We start from the raw sequence: 20,408 nt of genomic DNA, 5'->3' as shown, positions 1-20,408 counted from the left end.
TTCCGTTCTTTCACATTCTTTCGCGTATGTGTCACAGGTCGGCGGGGAAATCGAGAAATTCCAAGCCTATTTTCCTTTCTTTGATTGGCTGAAGAGACGTCTAGGAGTTATTTTTAGTAATTACCGTCATGGAAAATTTTAGCTCACATTCCAAGACCAATCGTAACCCGGTTTTCAGTCACGTGACATAACAACGGGTACATTTCCGGAGCATTCGACTACGTTTACTTACGCTTCGATTCGAACTGATTTTTGGTCGTTTCATGACAAACTTCACTCCATTTACTTATTTTTAAGTTTTATCATCATTTTCCAAAGAACCAAGAATTGGTAGATAATCATTTTGACGCCTGGATACCGCTTTAGCCAGTAAGTATGTCTATTTATTTATTACTAGTGAAATCAGATTGACCGGTTACAGTCTCAAAGTGTGCATTCCATTCTAAAATGTAAACATTGACGATAGTAAAAGAGAATGCTGCTCGTAAATAATTCTAAAGGCTAATTTTTGTTTTTATTTTATTTTTAATACGATTATTAAGAACCATACTGTTTTCTTTGATTTACATTAGACTAGTGAAGATCATTGAGCTTGAATAAGGAGATAACTAAACGCCGATCTATAGTAGATCTTAGACAGACAGATAGACGTCGAAAGCTAACTTAGACTTGGATTACCATTGACGTCAGTGAGTTAGAACTTAGAGATTATCTAGATTGTGCTTATTTTTTTTTTATAACCATCATTCTACAAGAGTCTGTGTGTGTGTGTGTGGGGGGGGGGGGGGTGCTCTCAATGCTCTGAGGTATGGTTCTCGTCTCTTGACCTAAAGGCGTTTCTTTCTTTCTGATCTATAGTTTCTGCCTTTTCACCTTTCAGTGTAGGGCCACTTTAAAGTGAAATTACTCTAGACCAAGGCATTAGCCAAGCAGGTGGTCAGCCCACTGTGACTTTTTGTTACCTTATTGTGGTAGGAATTCATTTTGCCCAGAAAGCGGCCTTTCTGCCTGCTCTTTTAATTTCTTTAATGTTTTTTTTTCTTTGATCCAAAGCAATACCAGATCTGTGCTTAACTATGATTGGTAGCCAGAATTCTTATGTGTGGGTATCTTTTGTGCTTTTCAAGGCAAAACTTTGGGCTGATTCCAACACTGCTTAGCAGTAGGGGGTGCAATAAAAATGTTATAATAAAATTATTTTTTTAAAACCCCTTTATTCATCCCATAGTGGAAATTATTCTCCAGGGTCTATTCCAAGGGTAGATTGGAATAACCAAGGCGTCAACCGCAGTGCTGCGCCGCAAATTGAGCTAGGGCGAGATGGCTTGCTCAAGTCCACACAGCACAGAGGCTGGTGATCGAACTCGGTACCTTTCCGGTACGAAGCAAAGACCGTAACGCTGAGCTAAGCTAACCCCCGATTTCTTTATTTTATATATATATATATATATATATATATATATATATATATATATATATATATATATATATATATATATATATATATATATAATATATATATATATTTTTTTTTTTTTTTTTAAATTATTTATTATGGTATATTTATATTTATTTATTTTCACAGATTGTCATGCCTAGAGCCAAGGTTTCCACCTTCAATGCTTCCATTAGCAGCATGAAAAGGAAGTCACGGAAAGATGTTTTGAAGAAGGCAAGGGATGCGAAGAAGCAGAAATTTTTTAATGAACCAGAGCCAGCATCCACATCTTCTGTGACATCTTCGCCCCACGCAGCGACTTCACCTTTATTTCCATCATCTTTTTCTTCGCCGCAACCAACAGCTTCAGCTTCTGCTTCTTCATCATCAGCTCGTAAGTTGGATTTCTTTGCCTCTACGTCTGAGCCTTCATCTTCGTCTTCATTGGAATGTTCGACCATCGTGCAGCTGATTGTATTCCAGGATCTTGTTGATTGTCTTCTCTGCCCTTTTTGTTTCCAGTCTACGTTGGAGGTTTCACGTGATTCTTCTGTTGGTCTTGCCATTCTTCTACATTTGTCTTGTAAATCATGTTCAAAAGTTATATCGTCCTTTTATACATCTCGTAAAAAAGATAAATATTTTGAAGTTAATCGTCGTGGAGTCGCTTCATCCTTGGCTAATGGAAGTGGACAGGCTGGCTTAGCCTCATTTTGCGGCATGATGGATATGCCTGTACTACATCATAAGACCTTTCTTCGCCACCAGAAGGCCATCCACCGCCAGTTCGTCAGCTATTCGTCTCGTCTCCGTTCTGAAGCTGTTGATGTTGTTCGTCGAGCGTATCCTGAGCAGGCAGGGCAACCAATTGTTGATGTTGATGTTTCGTATGATGGTAGTTGGCACACGAGGGGACATAAATCAATGTTAGGGATAGGATGTGTGATAGAGAACAGAACATGACTTGTAGTGGACCATGAGGTTCTTTCTAAGTATTGCCATAAGTGTGTGACAGTAGGAGACAAGCTGAAGGGGATAGTGATAGGTATGCAGAATTCTTGAGTGGCCATAAGGAGGAGTGTGATAGGAACCATGAAGGATCATCAGGTAGTATGGAACAGGTAGCGGCTGTGAATATGTGGAGTAGATCTGTAGAGCGGAATGGACTTAGATATAGAACAATGATTAGTGACGGGGACAGCAACACCATCAAGCAGCTAAACAATTCGGGACCGTATGAGGGGATGACAATTGAGAAGAGGGAGTGTGTAAATCATGTAGCGAAGAGACTAGGAACAGCATTGCGGAAGACTGTGGACAACAAGAAGAAGGTAAAGGTAACGTTAGGAGGGAATGGAAAAGGAAAATTGACAAAGGCAAAGATCGCCAGACTTCAGAAATATTACACGCGGGCCATTAGATCAAACAGTACTGTGGACGACATGCGACGCGCAATTTGGGCTTCTTTTTATCACTGCACCTCAACCAATAAACAGCCACGCCATGAGTACTGCCCAGAAGGAATTGATTCTTGGTGCTTCTACATGAAAGCCAAGGCTAATGGTCTGCCAGCACCTGACCACGACAGACATATGACCACATTTATTCTACCGACTGTAGCAGAACACATCCATGACGTTTATGTTAGATTGACTGATGATGATTTGTTGGGGAGATGTTTATTTGGAATGACTCAGAATGTAAATGAAAGCATCCATGCTTTGATTTGGTCTAGGTGTCCAAAACATGTGTTTGTAGGGAGACAGCGTTTGGAAATTTCATGTGGGATTGGAGTAGGAGAATTCAACAAGGGAGCAAAGGCATCGCAGGATTTCATTTCGGCAATAGGACTTAGTGTGGGACGACATTTTGTGGAGCATGGGACTAAAAGGGACAATGTTAGGATAAAGAATGCAGACAGAGCAGGTGAATTTGTCTTTAAAAGGAAAAGGGAGATGAGGAGGTTAGCACAGACAAGGGAGGAAGAACGTTTACATCAACTGGAAGGCGGTGAGCAGTATGCTGCAGGCGGCTTCTGATTGCGGAGTCCCAGACGACACGTGACATTGGATGGATTACCTCAAACGGATAAGTACCATTTTTATAAATTCATAACTAATTGTATCTTTTTTCCACAGGAGAATGATTCTTGGGTTTAAAACAACACAGTTTAGGGGGTTCATGACACTATATTTTGTATAATCTACGAGAAGGTTCGTTTTTTTCCCATTTTCTCAAAATGTCATTTTCTTAGGGGGTGGGATAGCAGGGAACAAGATTTCTCAAAAACTGTCTATTCAATTTCTTTTTCCTTTCACACACTTGTGTGTTTATAGTGTGGCTACATTATGTCAGAGGCTTTTGGCAATATAAGCATTATATTTTTAGATATGGGGGTCCAAAGAGGGTAAAAACTGCGAAAAAGGAAAAATTTTCAGTTTTACGGATTGAAGACTTCCGGATGCTATAAAATCTTTACTAGGATAAGAATAGAAAAATCCCTCTGACATAATGTAGAGCAGTATTAAAGACACCTACATAGCAAGTTTCAGTGAAATTGAATAGACACTTTTTGAGAAAAGTTGTTCCCAAAATCTGAAGTTTTCGGGGCGGGGTACCCCTAAAATGCCACCTCATACACACCGATAGTGGAAATTATTCCAAAAAGTCTTTAGAAATATGCTTGGACACACATAATACTGCAGAAAAAGCATTGAAAAGATCATTTTTGATAAAACTTAATAAAATTGTCCTTATTGTGACAGTACCCCCCTAATATCAGATGTCACAAAATTTACCTAGGTTTTTGAGAGATAAATATAACACAAATTTGAACAAAGATCAAGAAGATGTCCAAGACATAAACTCTCACTTGGTGACATTGGTGAGATAATCAGCCTTGTGAGTGCGGGGATTGATGGACAGTAGCAGACGCTCCATACTGGACATGAACAAAGCAGAGGATGTCTCCCTCATCAGTCGATGCAGCTCTGCCTGTCTATCTCCAGCCTTTTCCATCAGTTGCAGACACAACAAGGATGCTTCCTCCAGAGCCTCCTGGCCTGCAGGGTGAGAGGAATTGGAAACAACTGATTATCATACATGTTAAACATTCACTGTCCCCTTATCTTACTACATACAGATTGTCTCAAGATGATATTTTTGAACTTGAAATATTAACTCAAAGCTGAAGCTCAAGCATCAACAAACTAAACAGACTGACTAAAGACAACACTACAAAACCTGCTAAAAATCAAATTTTTCTTATTAATTTGTCATAAGAAAAAATAGAAGAGTTACCCATTTCATCCTTATCCATGCAATTCAAAATCTTATGGATGCAGTGACATATCTGAGAAGAAATTAATTTTATGTTGCTCTATTTCTGTATTTATTTGAAAGCCCATGTTAAGCATATAGAAAAAGATTAAGACAAATACCATCATAAAACTGTAACAAATGTGATAAAAATATTTTCCAAATATATCTTGAGACAATCTGATTGCTTCAAAAATAATCCCATGAGATTCTCGAAAATACATACTTGCAACCCTTTACACATTTATTTTTTTTAAATAGAAAAAATTTTTTAACAATAACTCACCAGGAAAGTTTGAATACTTTTCAAAACAAGCAACAGCTTCCTCTACAATTAGTTGAATCTGCAATAGAAAATTTTTTAATATTTTTAAAAATCAACCGAAGAATAAATCACTTCATAATGATGTTCATGACATTGCTGAATAAATAGATCTTCAATGGAAATCAAGGAGCTTGATTTAAAGTAGAAATAAATTTATTCTTATCTTCAAAACAGGGAAATTCCTATGAGATTATCATTAACCGCAGTGATGCAATATCTACAATACCTTATCATGCCTTAAAGTCCCTCAACAAATTAACAATGTTGACAGGCTCTGGCACAAACATCTATGTTTCCCAAAGAAAGAAGTCCACGTGCCAGAGAAAAATATAACACATAGATCTATCAACTTTATTCAGGTAACCGTTTCATTCATTTTGCATAATTTCGATAAATTTTTTTAAAACGATTACAAATAGAAAACAGCAGCTCAGTGCCAGAAGGGAGATAAGGCAGCGCGAAGAAGGCATCAGTTCTCATCTTTCTCATCAAACTCAATACCTATTGCTTACTTTGCCGTGCTGCACTGCGTATGTTGCCAGAGATGTTTTGCAAAATTTAAAATGTTTTAAAACCCTAGACGACAAATTGCCCGTCTCAGACAAATAAATTGATTTAATCTTTTTCCCCACGATTTTTCCTACACTTACCATCTTGAAAAGTCTGGAATCACTGAGCAACAAACATAGAACAGTAAATCCTGGCTGTTTATTGGCAGGTAGTATGCCGACCCCGGGAATGTCCACCATCTCCTTTTGTAAGTCATCACCACTCAGTTCATAATCGGATAAGAGTTTTAGTAGGATGCTAAGGCAACTGCTCACTACTTGCCACTGGAGACCAAAAAAAGGATGGTATGAAAAATAAAATGTGGACCCGAGTAAAATATTAAAATATCTTATAGCTGAGGATGATAATAAAAAAAAAAGAAGGTGCTACCATCATACTTTAAAAACTTTTTATATCCAACGTTGATGAAAAGATATAATCTAAAGTATGTCTCTCTGGAAAACATAAGCCTTGAAGTTCAATTCGAAGTCAAACCCTTTTATCATTATATTACTCTTTCAGTGTTATCTAGCACTGTGCCATACATCACTACTCAGGGAAAAGTAATGAGACCAACTTTGCAACCCCCCTCCACCCCCAAATAATTCAAATAATAATAACTTGAGCATTTATAGAGTGCAATATCCTATAAACATGTTGAAAGCGATTTACAAGGGGTCCCTAGCCAAAAGCAACACTTAAGGGGAGGGGCGACACCTGAAATATCGATTTTTGGGTCAAAATATAAAATTTCAGTTTTTTATTTATTATAAAAGAACAATCATTTTTTCACATATTTTCAGCACTGAGAAGGTGATTTGGATAATATAAAGTTTGTAAATCGTCTTTCATAAACATGGAAGTCGACATGAAAATACCAAACTTTTCAATTTTTTGTGAGAATTCAACTGAAAATAATAGGGCTGAAAAGCATTATAATACATATCGATGTTGTAGATTTTGATATCGATAGTTTAGTCTACTCTTTGCCCATCTAGTTGACACGGTTTCAGTCTCATAAATATCACAATATGGGCAGGGGAGGAGTTTAGAAACTGTTAGACGCGAACAAAGATTGTGTGTCAAACAGCTGATAAGAGGTCAAGTTGTCAGGTAAATACAACGTGATCACGAATGGTGCGATCTGATTGGCTGACCTTGTTCTCGACCTCCGACTCCGCGCCAGGGATTGGATGTTGAGTCAGGGTGAAAGTTCGCATCTATTACTATTACTTTTACTACGATTTGTTTACATTCCGATTGATCAATTGTTTTATCAAATTTTGACATGTATTCACGTTAATTATCTCTAAATATTTCCAATTTTTACTGGATTATTATAAATATACCTAAAGTGACCAAAAAATCCAAACGTTGGCAACAATTATTTGCTACAAAAGCCAAGAAAGCAAGAAAGTTATGATGGCTCGTGGTTGACCCGTGACCACAAATCTTTGATTGGAATTGGGTGTGTGATAGTAGTATTATGATAAAGCGATTCCAAGCAATGCCGCAGCGGAAAGAAATGAGATGGGCTATTCTTGCTGGTCTTTACCACGGTTATTCCACCAATGACTTCCCTCAACATAGGTATTGTCCTCCTGAACCGGACTCCAGATGCTTTTAAAATAATATATATTGCTGCCCATGTGTATCCTGTTGACACAAGCAGCGTGTACATACACCTTTGAATTTTGATTTGCTTCATGAGCACTTGAAGCCTGTATATGATTTGTTGAAGTGTTGTGAGATGAAGACAACACAAAATCCAAACGAAAGGTTTCATAATTCTGTTTGGTCAAGATGCCATAAAACATACTTCCATTCCCTGAAAAAAGTTGAGTTTGGTGCAGAGTATAATTTTGGTCCAACAGAAATAACATCCCTGAAAGTGTCTTTGAGCATCGGTGGACTGGGAGAACACTCCCAGATGTTGAGTCAGGAAGCAGAGTCAAAAAGACTTGACCAAAGCATAAGGGTTGCTCAACATAAAGAGAAAGAAAGACGTAAAATAAAAGCTCAGGCCCGTGAAAAGCCCAGAGGGAGGCAGAAAAAGAACACGGGGGACCCTCATACGGTGCTGGTATGTTTTGAGCTGGTTGTACCGTTTTGTCTTATTATTTTCATTCATTGTTATCTTTGATCTCGTTTTTCTCAAAATGACATTTTTTAACACTCTTTTTTTATCTTATTTTGTCATTTATCAATCAATTTGTTTAAAACTTTGCATGTCCAGAGCTGTAGTGATTATCTAAAATCATACAGAAGGAATTTTAAATATCTTTATTATTTTTTGAAAAATTGACATTTTTATGTCAAAAAACATGATTTTTATCATACCGAAAAATTATTTTTTTTAAAATTTATAAATAAAAATCTATTAAAAATATTTTAAAAATGCTCTGTATTTTTTTTTTATAATATACAAAAATACAACCATGCAAAATTTCAAGAAAATTCCATGGAAACTTATTGAGAAAGTAACTTTTAAAAATAGCACCCAGAGAAGAGTAAAATCCAAGATGGCGGCCGTCACCATGGCAACCGGACACGCCCACCGAACTAAATCACATGGTTCGAATCCATTGGTCATAGGCAATGTCCCAATATAAAAAGATATTGGATATAGCCATTATTCTTGAAAATAGTTTCAGGTGTCGCCCCTCCCCTTAAAAGGTAAGATAAGACATGACACACGTAAGACGATAGCACAAGGCTACCTATGACCAAGTGCTCATTTTACACCTTATTACAGTGACAGAATGTGAATAAAGAGCATTTTCCAAGGATTTAACTATGTGCCACCAAGAGAAAAAGAAACTACCCATTTCCCAAACAGTCACTATAATATGCGGTGTGCCACAAGGAACAAACATAGAATCTGCAATTTCTAATGTGTATAACCTGTGCCAACTGTACCAGCCTAAATGCAAAAACTCAGCTTAATTGTACTTTAGATATTTATCTAAAATGATTCAGAATATACATATAATGTAGCTCAATTTGAAAATAGATCCACTGATGATTTGCAAAGATCTATTCTTATCATTTTTTTTTTCTTTAAAAATCAAAACTACTGATTTCATTAGTAAAAATATTCAAAATTACTTTTAAAAACATTTTACACACTGACCTTTTCCTCAACCACTTTATAAGCTCTGGTATTAAACTTGAGTAAGACAGAATTGAGGATAAAGTCCAAATAAGGATCAAAGCCAGGAGATCTTGTGCCCGCCCCCAGGCCCATGGGCACAGAGAATTGGGTGAGAGAGCCCAGCAATTCTAGGAAACCCCTGGTCAGAGGGAACTCTTCATTACGGGACTCCACCTCTTCCAATTCCACCCGAATTCCTCCTGGCTGATCTGTTGTGGTGGCTTGAGTTGGCAGAATCTGTTTTTGTTTTTTTTTGTTTTTTAAAAGGAAAGAGGAGATTATTAAGGACCATTGAAATGTCCCTTTTTATTTTCCAATACGGAATTTTAAGACCAAAAATTAAACCAGGTGAAGAAATAAGAGTGGGAATAACAGTGTTTAGATGACTTTTTAAAATATGTAGGTGAAAACTAAAAATCAATCTCAATGGGAAAAGATAAAAGAGCGTCTAATTACTATGAGAAACTTAGGTAATAATCCTCAACACCTGGAAAATTAGATGCAAAATTGTATGTTTCAGTCTCACTGTACACTCCTTATGAGCATAAAGCCTTGATTTGTAAAGTATTTCTGAGTCCCATTTTAGTAATATTTATGAGAATCATTGTCAAGATGAGGGTAATTTTAATTGATCAAATTTGAAGGGCGAGTTTTCTGGCCAAAATTTTAAATACATGTTTTTCCAGAGTGTGAAAAGATTACAATGACTATCTTTTTAAATAAAATAATGTGGCCAATATTCTTTAATGGATGACTGCTGCTATTGGTAGAATTTAGAATGCTATTGTATTATTCAACAAGACAAAGCACTCTCTTCTCAGGACGCATTAATGCTCTGTATAATAACAGTAAATAATAATAATATTATTAATAATAAAAATAATAATCGTGATGATGATGATTGTGATTATAATAAAATAAAAAGTTAAGAGAAATAAACCATAAATGTATGCTTGGAAATAAGCACAGTACTCACCTGTGATGCCTCCAGTGTCTGCCATATGGTGGCAGCAAACACAGGTGTCTTAGAGATAGCTGCCAGTGTACGTAAGATGACTGCCTTCATGTTGACACTGATACTGCAACTAAGTAGACCAAATAACACCATGACGACTGACCATTGCTGGTTTTCACAGAATAACGAACGAGATGTCTCATCCTAGTAAAAATGAGATTTAAATTGTGATATAATTGTAATTGTAGCATTGTATTTTAAAAAAAGATAAAATTATTGTTTTGTTTATACATTGTGATCTTCGTATCTTTCAATCCTTGTCATTATAATGTTAATCAAAACATAGGTAGGAAACCAAAACATTGAAGTCAAGTGTTTGAACTTGCACAAAATAAACAGGTACATTTCAAAGTTTATTTATTTATCTAAATATTTTAAAAGAACTCCACATTCTAACTCACCAAGTCAGCAATGCACTGTGTCAGTTCTAACACTGCAACAAGGGCTTCCAGCTCTTGGGGCGTAATGTTTCTTCCCGGGCTTGAGTGGAAGGACATACCAGCAGATGTGTCTGAGGCATTGTATGTGTCCTGTCGTAAGCTGGTGTAGTATTGGTGCATCGAGCCAAAGATATGATCCCATGACACTGGGTTGGCCTGACCTCCTATGTGATTCAATTTTAAAGAATGGCATATCACATGTTCAAATATAATGGGCTTTTTTTTAATTAAAAAAAATTCCATGGAGAAGTGTAGATGATCCATCAAACCAAGGTCTGGTGTCAACATGAATCGTCCATGTTATTCAAGTGAGCAAATTGGGGGTTAACAATCTTGACCAAGGGGAAAAAACAATACAAAACAAAAGTGCCTAATGCGGGTCTCAAATCAAAGACCTATCAGGTCCCGGTACAATACCTTAACCACTCGACCACCTTGCAAAGTGGTTATTTCCTTTATTTCAAATAAATCATTGGTATTCTGAGATAATCAAAACATAAGAAACAAGGTAAAAGACACTGTAAGAAAGCAAAATTACTTTTTTATACATATTATGCCATCCTTCAGAAGATAAACCATTCTTTTATATCAAAATCTTAAGATTATTTGTTTTTATCTATTTTTAGTTTATTTCATCAAAATGTAAAATGGTCATTTGGTTTTATCATTAATACTGAGGGGAAAAAAAAAGCAGGAGATTCTATTCTTGATTGTTTCAAATTGAATACATGACAAAAGATTTGTAAATAAAACTAGCCCAATATTTATATTTGAATATTTACAGAAGAACAAATGGCAATACACAAATTTGCAATGATAAATATTCTACTTACCATTAACCCTGAGCAGGCTGAAGCAGTGATGTGCTGCTTGTTGTCCTGTTGCTAGACCCTTCAGCATGTGGACATAAGGCAGGAAAAGGGGGGCAGGGAGGAGGTCACCGGCCACACGTACAAACTTGAACAGGGCCATCTGAGAAATAAAAAAAAAACATTTCCAAATCATTTATTGTTCTGCTCTTAAAACTATTTGAAACATTCCCAAAACGGGTAAAAATAGTCCATTGCAGTCATAATGAAATAATGTAAAAAGCAATGATTTTGATCAATCTCTACTATGCATTATGTCACAATAAATGACCATGATTTTAATCACGACACTTAAAAACTTAAATAAAGAAAACTATAACACAGTGCAGTAAATTAAGAATAGCCCTTCAAATGACACCACCATGAGTCTTTGATAAAAGAACAGGTTTCTCATATATCCAAGAAGTGCTGTGTCTGAATGAACAGGAAGTAAGGCTTACATATTCAAAGTAATAATATGAGAGAGAGAGAGAGAGAGAGAGAGAGAGAGAGAGGAGAGAGGAGATGAGAGAGGAGAGAGAGAGAGGAAGAGAGAGAGAATGAGAGAGAGAGAAAGAGAGAGAGAGAGAGAACATTCTGCGTCACCTGTTTTGGATCAGGCCTAAATGAGCTCATGTCCCCATAGCTTGGCCCAGGGTCAGGTGGACACCAATAGTCCAAGGCCAGTTGTAATCCTAGAGGGTCTTTGCCATACACATCTCCAATCTAGTGACAAAGCAATGGTATTTTTCATAATGATTAAGTAAACAAGTTTATGTTGTTCGAACGGACATATGGGATAGACCAGTACAGGTGAAGGTCCTGGGTCAATGACGTTTTGTTGAGCTACCAATATAAAACTATATGTCAGAAAATCAAATTTTCATTTCTTAAGTCTTTTACTAATATATAACATGTTGACTAAATATTCTTGTTTATTTTCATTACAGAGATATAAGAAGATATAAAGCCAACGAATTTAGTGAAAATTCATTATACTGCAACTGCCTGGTAGTAAACCAAATATAGTTCTCATGATTAAAAAATATGGGCTCATCATGAAGTTGATGATCATCAAGGTTGATGGTAAAGTAATAGTTGTCCTTCAGATCCATTCAGCCCATGGAGCCGGAATTTATCCTGGTTTCTATAGCGTGAAACAGACAATAGCAATTGTTTGCTTTCCTTTGGATAGGACGGTAGTCTATCGCAAAGAACCGTCTGCCAAATCTAACAGACTCAGCTACCCATTCACTGCTGGATGGAAGGGAGTCAGCAAAAAAATCTCGACTGCACCCGGGATCAATCTTGGTCCCTTTGCTCTACCAACTGAGCTATCTTAACCCCCGATGGTAAAGTAAAGAGGTCGGTAAAGTGAGGACTCAATATAACAGTAATTTGCGACCCATTTCCTCTATCAACTATCCAAGTAGGGATGAAAAGTTACCAAAAGTCAATATAAGTACGGAATTTAGTTTTGGCCCCCGTTGGAACAACAATCATTGTCCTCAATTTAAAAAAAGTCTTTACCGAAGTATCAAATTTTTGACCTTATATAAAATTATTAGCACCTAACAAAATACAGTTTTGAGACTATTGGTCACATTTATCCTATATTCTGACATGTGCATCATGTTTCATATGAAAATGAATAAAGTACCCACCAACTGCATAAGAAACTGAAAATCCTTCCTTTGTGGTGGGGGCTCCAAGCCCTCAGCCTGATGGGCCAAAATGATACGACTCATTTCATCTCCCCTATTGCGAAGCTCTTTGGTCTGAATGAATAAAATATTTTTACAGTAAATACCAAAGTTTCAAAATAAATAATTTGAACATTTGATTAGTGCATTTCTACAGATTCACCAAACTCAATGTGCAACATAATGATTCATTCATTCCATCAACAGGCCATCAGGAGTCAAATTACTAATTCACATGGTACAAGTCAGGCTTATTGTACTAGCAATTTTGCAATATTCATCACTGCCAGGCATTCATTTACAACTGAGTCAAATGGAGTAATGCATGTAGAGCCTATATCAAGGACACAATACAATATTCACACACAAAATTGCTTGCTTTTGTTACAAGACTGCATTTCTGAGCCATCTACAACTTGTAGTAACGAACTCTATTCTTGAAACAAGTAGACCTTCAACACCTGTTAGACTGAAGAGTTGAAATCATTTATTGAAATTATTCAATTGTAGTGTGACTTGGTATTTAATCTAAGTGAATTTATGACCTTGCCAATCATTTGGTTACAACACTGCTTTGATTTAGTGATAAACAGATACTTATATTTTCATAATTACAGACAGAATTCAATTAACAATGACATACGTCTTTATCACAAAAATACAATTCAAGCTTTCCAAGTCGTTTTGCAGTTACTATTTTCTTGGTGAAAATGTTGAGGTCTGCAGGAATAACCAGATACATATGAATAATGGTAACATTTTAGATTGGAAAGTGAAGATCTACAAGATACACATGTATGCTGTGTGGTTTTGTTTTTATCTTATTCCAAATACACTTTGAATAAATGCCTGTTGAATCAAACTCACCTTCAGAGGCATTTGATGGATGAAATCAGTCAACAAGCCATGAAATACTCTAAGGTAAAATTCCTGTAGATGAATAAATAAACATGGTGTTCCAAAAAAATATAAACATTTTTTAAAAAGCTTATATACATCACCAGACCTGCCTAGTTGAAAATTTGTAGTTTTTAGGAGATAGAAATAGTAGGTGCTCTGGTCAACTTTATAGATCGCCAATTTACCCTCACAACAATTAAATAACTTAAAAATCCTTAAAATTATGTAGTCTGACACCTTTCATTTTCAATAAATTTTAACAACTTAACTTAGAGATGCTCATGAAGTTCTGAAGTTTGAGCCCAATTTTCGTAATTCTACAAATTTTTCGTAGTAGTGGGCAGGTCTGCATCACAAATTCTCAGAAAAAAGGCCTGTCATTACAACACTTAATGTTTAAAAAATAAACATAAAACTTCTTTATAAGGCACATCAATTGACTAATTCCAGTACACATTAAGATAAATTATCATAAAATATGTCAAATAGTGAAAGTCTATACTGTCTTTTTATGTTTAGAGGTCCTGATACCCAAGTTGGTAGAACACTCACTTCACACTAATAGATCGAGATTGATCCCAAGCAAAGTTGAGATTTTTTTCTGACCGCCCGGTCTACCTAGTAGTGATTGGGTATCTGGGTCTGTATGATCTGGTGGAAAGTACTTTACGATCCAAAGGGCAGCAAGCAATTGCTATTGTCCATTTCACGCTTTAGAAACTGAGATAAACGCCAGCTCCATGGGTCTAATGGCCCTGAAAGACTAATCCTTTTAAACAATGTTGAAATATCAACTGTATAATCATTTGTCCATAAAAAAAAAAAAATTACCAAAAATAAATAAAGTTCAATAGTTTAATAAATATAATTGTAATCAGACTTACCTCAGAATGAAAGTTGGGAGCAGCAGCAACAGCAGAACATAAGAAAGAAAACACATGACCATCCAATGCCATGTCTATCAAGCGCTCATCATCCTCAAAGCAGTCAGCACCATTGTTCAATCCTATGTGTCAATTTGAATTTTTTTTACAGTGAACAAATATAGAGATGAGGCAAGAAAATCCTAATTTCAATTGGCTAAAGATACCCATGGGTGCCAACATTTGAGCTTCAAATAAAGCCCTTAACGGGCTCTACTAATTTTTTGATGTAAAATATTGCTTTTTGGTCAATTTTTTGAACACTCAAGAAAATAGGCTAAAAAAAACTCTACATGTCAACCTAAAACTAAAGAGATGTTTCAAAGCACCAATAAACCTCTAAATAATGAAAAATTCCCATCTCTGGCAATATATAAAAGTGGATATTATATACATTATTATATATTGAAAGCTTTATCCCTAACAAAAACATTTTCATCTCACCATATCCCTACAAAACAAAGTCAAAGTTACAATTATTGTGACATGATGCGGTTACTTCATCTAAACTCGTAAAACTCATCATCCAAGATCAATGTAATTCCATAAGTTTCTCCTTCATATCATAAGCTCAAGTGAATAGGACCACTTTGAAAGATAATGATAATTACAAGACTTGAAAGGATGCACTTCCTATTCCTGTCCTTTTTTAAGAATGCACAAACAGGTTGTATCTATTTCTATCGAAACTTAAAATGCCTACCAGAATTAAACTGCGACGTAAGCCGTAGCATGACGGCCCATCCAAACTGTGCTGTGGCCTTCAGACCAGGCAGGGCCCAAACCTGTATGGACATCATCTCACGGTGAATATCAGGAATGTAAGAGGCATCACTAAATACGGGAAGTTGTGACAATACCTCTGGTTATAAAAACAAACAAACCCATAAAACGAATAAATTCATAAGATCTGATGTAAACATTGAACAAGAAAAAGGGTGACATCAGTGACATCAAAACTATGAGAGAGCACAATCCAAAAAGGAAAGGTGATTTGTACTGCCCTTATATATTGTTCGAGTAAGACCAAGCCAAAATCTGACACAAGAGCATAAAATCTGTATATCTTTCAAACAAACAGTCCTGATTTCATTTTTTGAAAATAAATAAAAACAATATCAATGTAACCAATCTTGAACAAAAGAAAGAAAGAAAAAAAAAGGAGACAAATCCATTCTTTTTAGTTATAAAGTGATAACAGATGATTTGAAACATGCGAGACAAGTGAACAAAAGGTAGAGAACTTGACATGCACACAGGCTGTCCTTGTTCCAAATCATCTAAAATCCTGGTCTCTCCATCTCTCCATGATTGTGTGGCTGGATCCAAGATCCAATAGAAAGTACTCTGTGCAGTAAACCAGCATCTCCACAAAAGGTAGCAATAAATTGTTACTGAACTGTCAGTTTCAAGCCACATAAACAGAAAAAGCCCAGGCCCCATTGTTCTCAAAACTCTAAAGGATTTCCAAATCTGACAAATTATTCAACATTATACTCATATACACACCTTCACTATCCTCCCGTTGTAAAATGGACACATCAAAGCAATACAGCAAGGCAACAGTCAAGCTAAGAGTTGCAGGGCTGAGTGTTTCGTCAGCATTGAGCGATTTGTCATCTTTCAGGTGGGAGATCAGTCGAAGAGTGTCCTGTCGACTCAGGGGTCTTTGGCAAGCCAAGCAAAATATTATATCTCCAAGTGTTTGTCTGATTTCTGTGTATATGTCCGTCACCTGATTGACGCAAAGTGATTTTCTTGAAATTAAAAATTATTTTAAATAGCGCCATCTTCTATTATTAAGTCTTTTGAAAAATGGAAAGCTTGAAATAAAAGCACTTAACCATAAAAAGGAAAATTAAAAATTTTTTTCTTTTCTGTTTTTAATCATTTTCATTCCAACATAAAATTTTTTTAAGCCATGCATTATATAAATGCTATTTTGGAGAAAAAAAATGATTCTCACTTCGTTTCACAACTTCTTATACATGTTTAAGTCAATGACAAAGGTTCCCTTTTACATCAAAATATATTTAAACCTGTAAATACCTGTTTCTTGTGTTTAGGAGGCCCCAGAGCTCTGTCTTTTTGAAGCTTTTCCATTTGACTTACGAGATCCATGGATTTTATCAAATCTGTAAAAAGAAGAAAGGGTCTGTTAAGTAATGATTCCGTAATACCATATCCTTTCTCTAATTAAATAAATATGACTTCCTATCACAAAAAGCGGTTCTAAAAAGAGGAACATGTAAAATTAACTAAGTAAACAATCTGGATATCATGAATAGCACAATTTAAAACTGGCACTTTACCTAAAATCCTTCCAACAATTCCGACTTGTAGAAGTTCAGAGATGAATTCATTAATAAGGACTTGCATTTCCTGGTTAACACCAACAGCCCAGGTTCGGCCCTCCCTGGCTTGTGCCAGAGTACGGAGAGAAGTAACAAGACTGCGTTGACCATCAAAAAACAGCAAAACAGCAACCAAACCTCTTGTCAAACCAGGATAATTTGGAAGTTGAAATTCACCTGAAAAAGGATGAAAAAATGGTATAGCAATTGGTGAACTGGGACAATAAAACAGAAGACAAAACATTGCCTCAACATATTAGAAAATAAGGCTAAAGAAGCAATAAAGAAGAAATAATCAATATAACAATATCAAACCAAAATGTTTTTATTATAAATAATAAAATGCTGAATCATGATCAAAATTCCCATCATTAATATTAATATCAAGGGTACACATTTCTTTAGGATATCTATCCTGTAAAAAAGTCTAAAAGAGTCCTAGTTATTTGTGCTTCAAAGTTAGGAAAACGTGTAAAGTTTCTAGCTCAAGAGTCAGAAAAAAATTTCTTAAGTGAAAGATGTGAAGCAAATATTCTTCTGTAAGCCAAAATAAAAGGTTTATAATCACCTGCCATAAGCAGCTCTACAGCAGCAAGTTCATTTAGTTCAAATAAATCACTGAGAATGATAGCCTCAGATATAAACTGTTGGGAAAAGACTTGTCTCCTCTGTTCCCCTCGTACTGCGATTCCATCCACAGCAGACTTCTGTACAATATCTCTATGAGTTGGATTCTTGACCTAAGGATATTAAATTATAGTCCTAGCATTATATCCTAGTTTTTGGGAGTGTAATATGATTATAGACATTGACAATATCTTGATACCCTTTGGACAGAAGTATGCTGATGCATCACAAAGTGAGCAGCACAACCGTGTGCACAAAATGAGAAATTAACCCAGTTCATCCACTTCCTATTGGGTGATCAGTATATTTAAAAAGATGAATAAATATGCTGTTTGAGATAATGGTCAAAAGGAGCATTAAACTCTTAATCAAATAATCTCTTCAACCCATTTCAGATTACCAAAAATGCAGTACCTCTGTATAAAAATCCATCTGTGACAAGACAATACATGTATCATGAACTTTGAAACTCCAAGGTCACAAGAAAGAGATTTTTAAAAAACAACATTGCTACTGATTTGAACCCATGATTGTTTGATCCATAGGCTTCCCCTTTATAATACTGGTCAAGCAGTTTGAAACTGCGACCTAAAAAAATTCAAAATGTTATGTCCTAATGATAATGTGTTGTGTCGATCGCATGTTTCTAATTTAAACTTGAAGAGGATGCATGTAAAAACAGTGCTAGACATTACCCATTTGAAGAAATGAATATTGTTTAACATTTACTTTTACTTTACAACATGGTAACACCTAGCGAATATATATAAGGTATTTTTTAAAAAATGTGTTTAACTTATCTGTTACCCAAACAACTCTTTGGGTTTTTGTTTATTCAAATGTACATTGGTGAGTCTACCTTTCTTACCAACTTTGAAATGAGGGCTAAAGCTAAAATAACTTACTGGTACTTTTAGCAAAGATATGAAGTCCGGCTTGTGTTGCTTGAGGGCAATCTCTAGATCATGGACAGCCCCAGGTTGTCTTTTTGTAATTGCAGTCTCCACAATCTCATGGAGTTCGCGAAAAGGTGCCCAAACACGGGCACCTGTGGAGAGAAAACATTGAAAATTAGAATAAAAGACGGCCAAAAGAAAACTAGTACCAAGTTTGTGGTGTATTTAAAATTCATTTACAAACATATATCCCACTATTTTTTCGTTTAATCTGAGAAAAAAACTGTATCAATGTTCACACTATGATATAAAACACTTATTTCAATTAGTTTAATTGATAGACCATCAGCCTATATCTCCTTTTTTATATGCAGGCGAGAGAGGGTTTACAAATTTTTAATTACAATATGTATTTTGTTATGAGTAAATATCAGAGAGCAGATGAAGATAGAGAAGAAAATCTGAGAAAATGAGAGAGAGAGAGAGAGAGAGAGAGAGAGAGAGAGAGAGAGAGAGAGAGAGAGAGAGAGAGAAAGAGAGAGAGAGAGAGAGAGAGAGAAAGAGAGAGAGAGAGAGAGAGAGAGAGAGAGAGAGAGAGAGAGAGAGAGAGAGAGAGAGAGAAAGAAAAAATGAAAGTACGAATATTAACGTATCACTCCATAACTCCATTTCATGGCACAGTCTGATGCAAAAAGAGGAAATAAATGAAAGAAATAGAAAAGGAAAAAAAATTGAAAAAGAAAAAAAATGTGTATGTGTAAGAGAGAGAGAGAGAGAGAGAGAGAGAGAGAGAGAGAGAGAGAGAGAGAGAGGGGAGAGAGAGAGAGGGAGAGAGAGAGAAAATGAGAGTAGACGTCTATCAAATTATCTGATCACTTCTATTTCTATTAATTACTCATCAATTACTCTGCGCATGGTGGGTAAAACGAAGAGTATAAGTGTAAGGTGCATTGGCACTGACTGACCACCATATTGGACCTTCTTTAATTTGTTTTCTTCTTTCTTATTCCAAGCCATTTTTAGCCTGAACTTTAGCAGACAACAAGAACAAAACCCGTGTCGTGTCCGTGGTGTGAGTGTGAGAGTGAAGTGTGAATCGTGAAGGAATTTCACTGACAAGGAGCAGTCGGTGACATATCGAGGGCAAGTCAATTAAACGAAATCAAAAGTATCAAATATTCCCTCAGATACATAGATTTTTTTATTAGCAAGTCAAAGTCAAGAGATTTGAGAGTTGGAGTAGCGGAGGCGGAGTCTCGATGGCGGTGGGGAAAGAGTCGACTCTGAATAACTGTCTACGGTTATTCAGGAGTCCACTCTGAATAAATGTAGACAGTTGACTCTGAATAACTGTCTACAGTTATTCAGAGTCGGGGAGTCAACTCTGAATAACTGTAGACAGTTATGAGTAATGAACTTCCAGTTACCAACCACACGGTTTTTCTGGGTTTTTTTCTTCTCTCCCACCTCTGTTTAACCCTACGGGAAAAAATCGTTTTACTTTTTGGTATTTTCTTGTCTCTTCTGTCATGGCAGTTTTTTGCATCACCATTTGCATTGCGGCCGCAAAATTTGCAATTTTTTGCAAATTGTCGAGATTTTGCAAAAAAAAAAATAAAAAAAATAAAAAAAAGAAATATTTTAAAAAAATATAGTGGGGACCAGTGATGATAATCTTCCTTGGATTTCTGTTTTTTTGTCATGTCAAACATTTTCTGCTCAGTGGTAGTTCAGGGGGAAAAAACAAACAATAATATGCCTTCTATCATTTTTTGACACCTCTGCTCAGTTGCATGAATTTTGGTGACACTCCTTTATTTATGACGTTAGTCTAGACACGCTGGCGCCAAATGTCAAAGGCAGCACAAGACACATGGTGGCCATGAATGAGAAGATGATCGAAAGGGAAGGGGATGGA

The 20,408-nt window shown here is 35.9% G+C and overlaps 1 protein-coding gene and 1 pseudogene across 1 annotated transcript in view; one reads left to right on the top strand and one right to left on the bottom strand.

Moving 5' to 3' along the window:
* LOC144968298 (nuclear pore complex protein Nup205-like) overlaps nucleotides 1-20,408 on the bottom strand; it is a 41,648-nt gene that overhangs the window by 20,270 nt on the left and 970 nt on the right. The window contains exons 2-18 of the mRNA XM_078906516.1: nucleotides 18,500-18,642; nucleotides 17,536-17,707; nucleotides 16,926-17,144; nucleotides 16,663-16,748; nucleotides 16,123-16,348; nucleotides 15,317-15,475; nucleotides 14,575-14,696; nucleotides 13,658-13,720; nucleotides 12,752-12,865; nucleotides 11,694-11,813; nucleotides 11,073-11,211; nucleotides 10,201-10,403; nucleotides 9,761-9,943; nucleotides 8,764-9,021; nucleotides 5,732-5,914; nucleotides 5,043-5,100; nucleotides 4,311-4,500 (exon numbers count right to left, since the gene is read on the bottom strand). Coding sequence (XP_078762642.1) covers nucleotides 4,311-4,500; nucleotides 5,043-5,100; nucleotides 5,732-5,914; nucleotides 8,764-9,021; nucleotides 9,761-9,943; nucleotides 10,201-10,403; nucleotides 11,073-11,211; nucleotides 11,694-11,813; nucleotides 12,752-12,865; nucleotides 13,658-13,720; nucleotides 14,575-14,696; nucleotides 15,317-15,475; nucleotides 16,123-16,348; nucleotides 16,663-16,748; nucleotides 16,926-17,144; nucleotides 17,536-17,707; nucleotides 18,500-18,642 — 2,638 coding nt within the window. The remainder of the gene's footprint in view (nucleotides 1-4,310; nucleotides 4,501-5,042; nucleotides 5,101-5,731; nucleotides 5,915-8,763; nucleotides 9,022-9,760; nucleotides 9,944-10,200; nucleotides 10,404-11,072; nucleotides 11,212-11,693; nucleotides 11,814-12,751; nucleotides 12,866-13,657; nucleotides 13,721-14,574; nucleotides 14,697-15,316; nucleotides 15,476-16,122; nucleotides 16,349-16,662; nucleotides 16,749-16,925; nucleotides 17,145-17,535; nucleotides 17,708-18,499; nucleotides 18,643-20,408) is intronic.
* On the top strand, nucleotides 1,541-3,618 carry LOC144968299 (uncharacterized; annotated as a pseudogene).

This window comes from Berghia stephanieae, chromosome 3 (genome assembly GCF_034508935.2).
Source record: "Berghia stephanieae isolate SIO BIC M18660-M18661 chromosome 3, UCSD_Bste_1.3, whole genome shotgun sequence".
Taxonomy (NCBI): Eukaryota; Metazoa; Mollusca; class Gastropoda; order Nudibranchia; family Aeolidiidae; genus Berghia; species Berghia stephanieae.
This window is presented reverse-complemented; position numbering and strand designations above follow the sequence as displayed.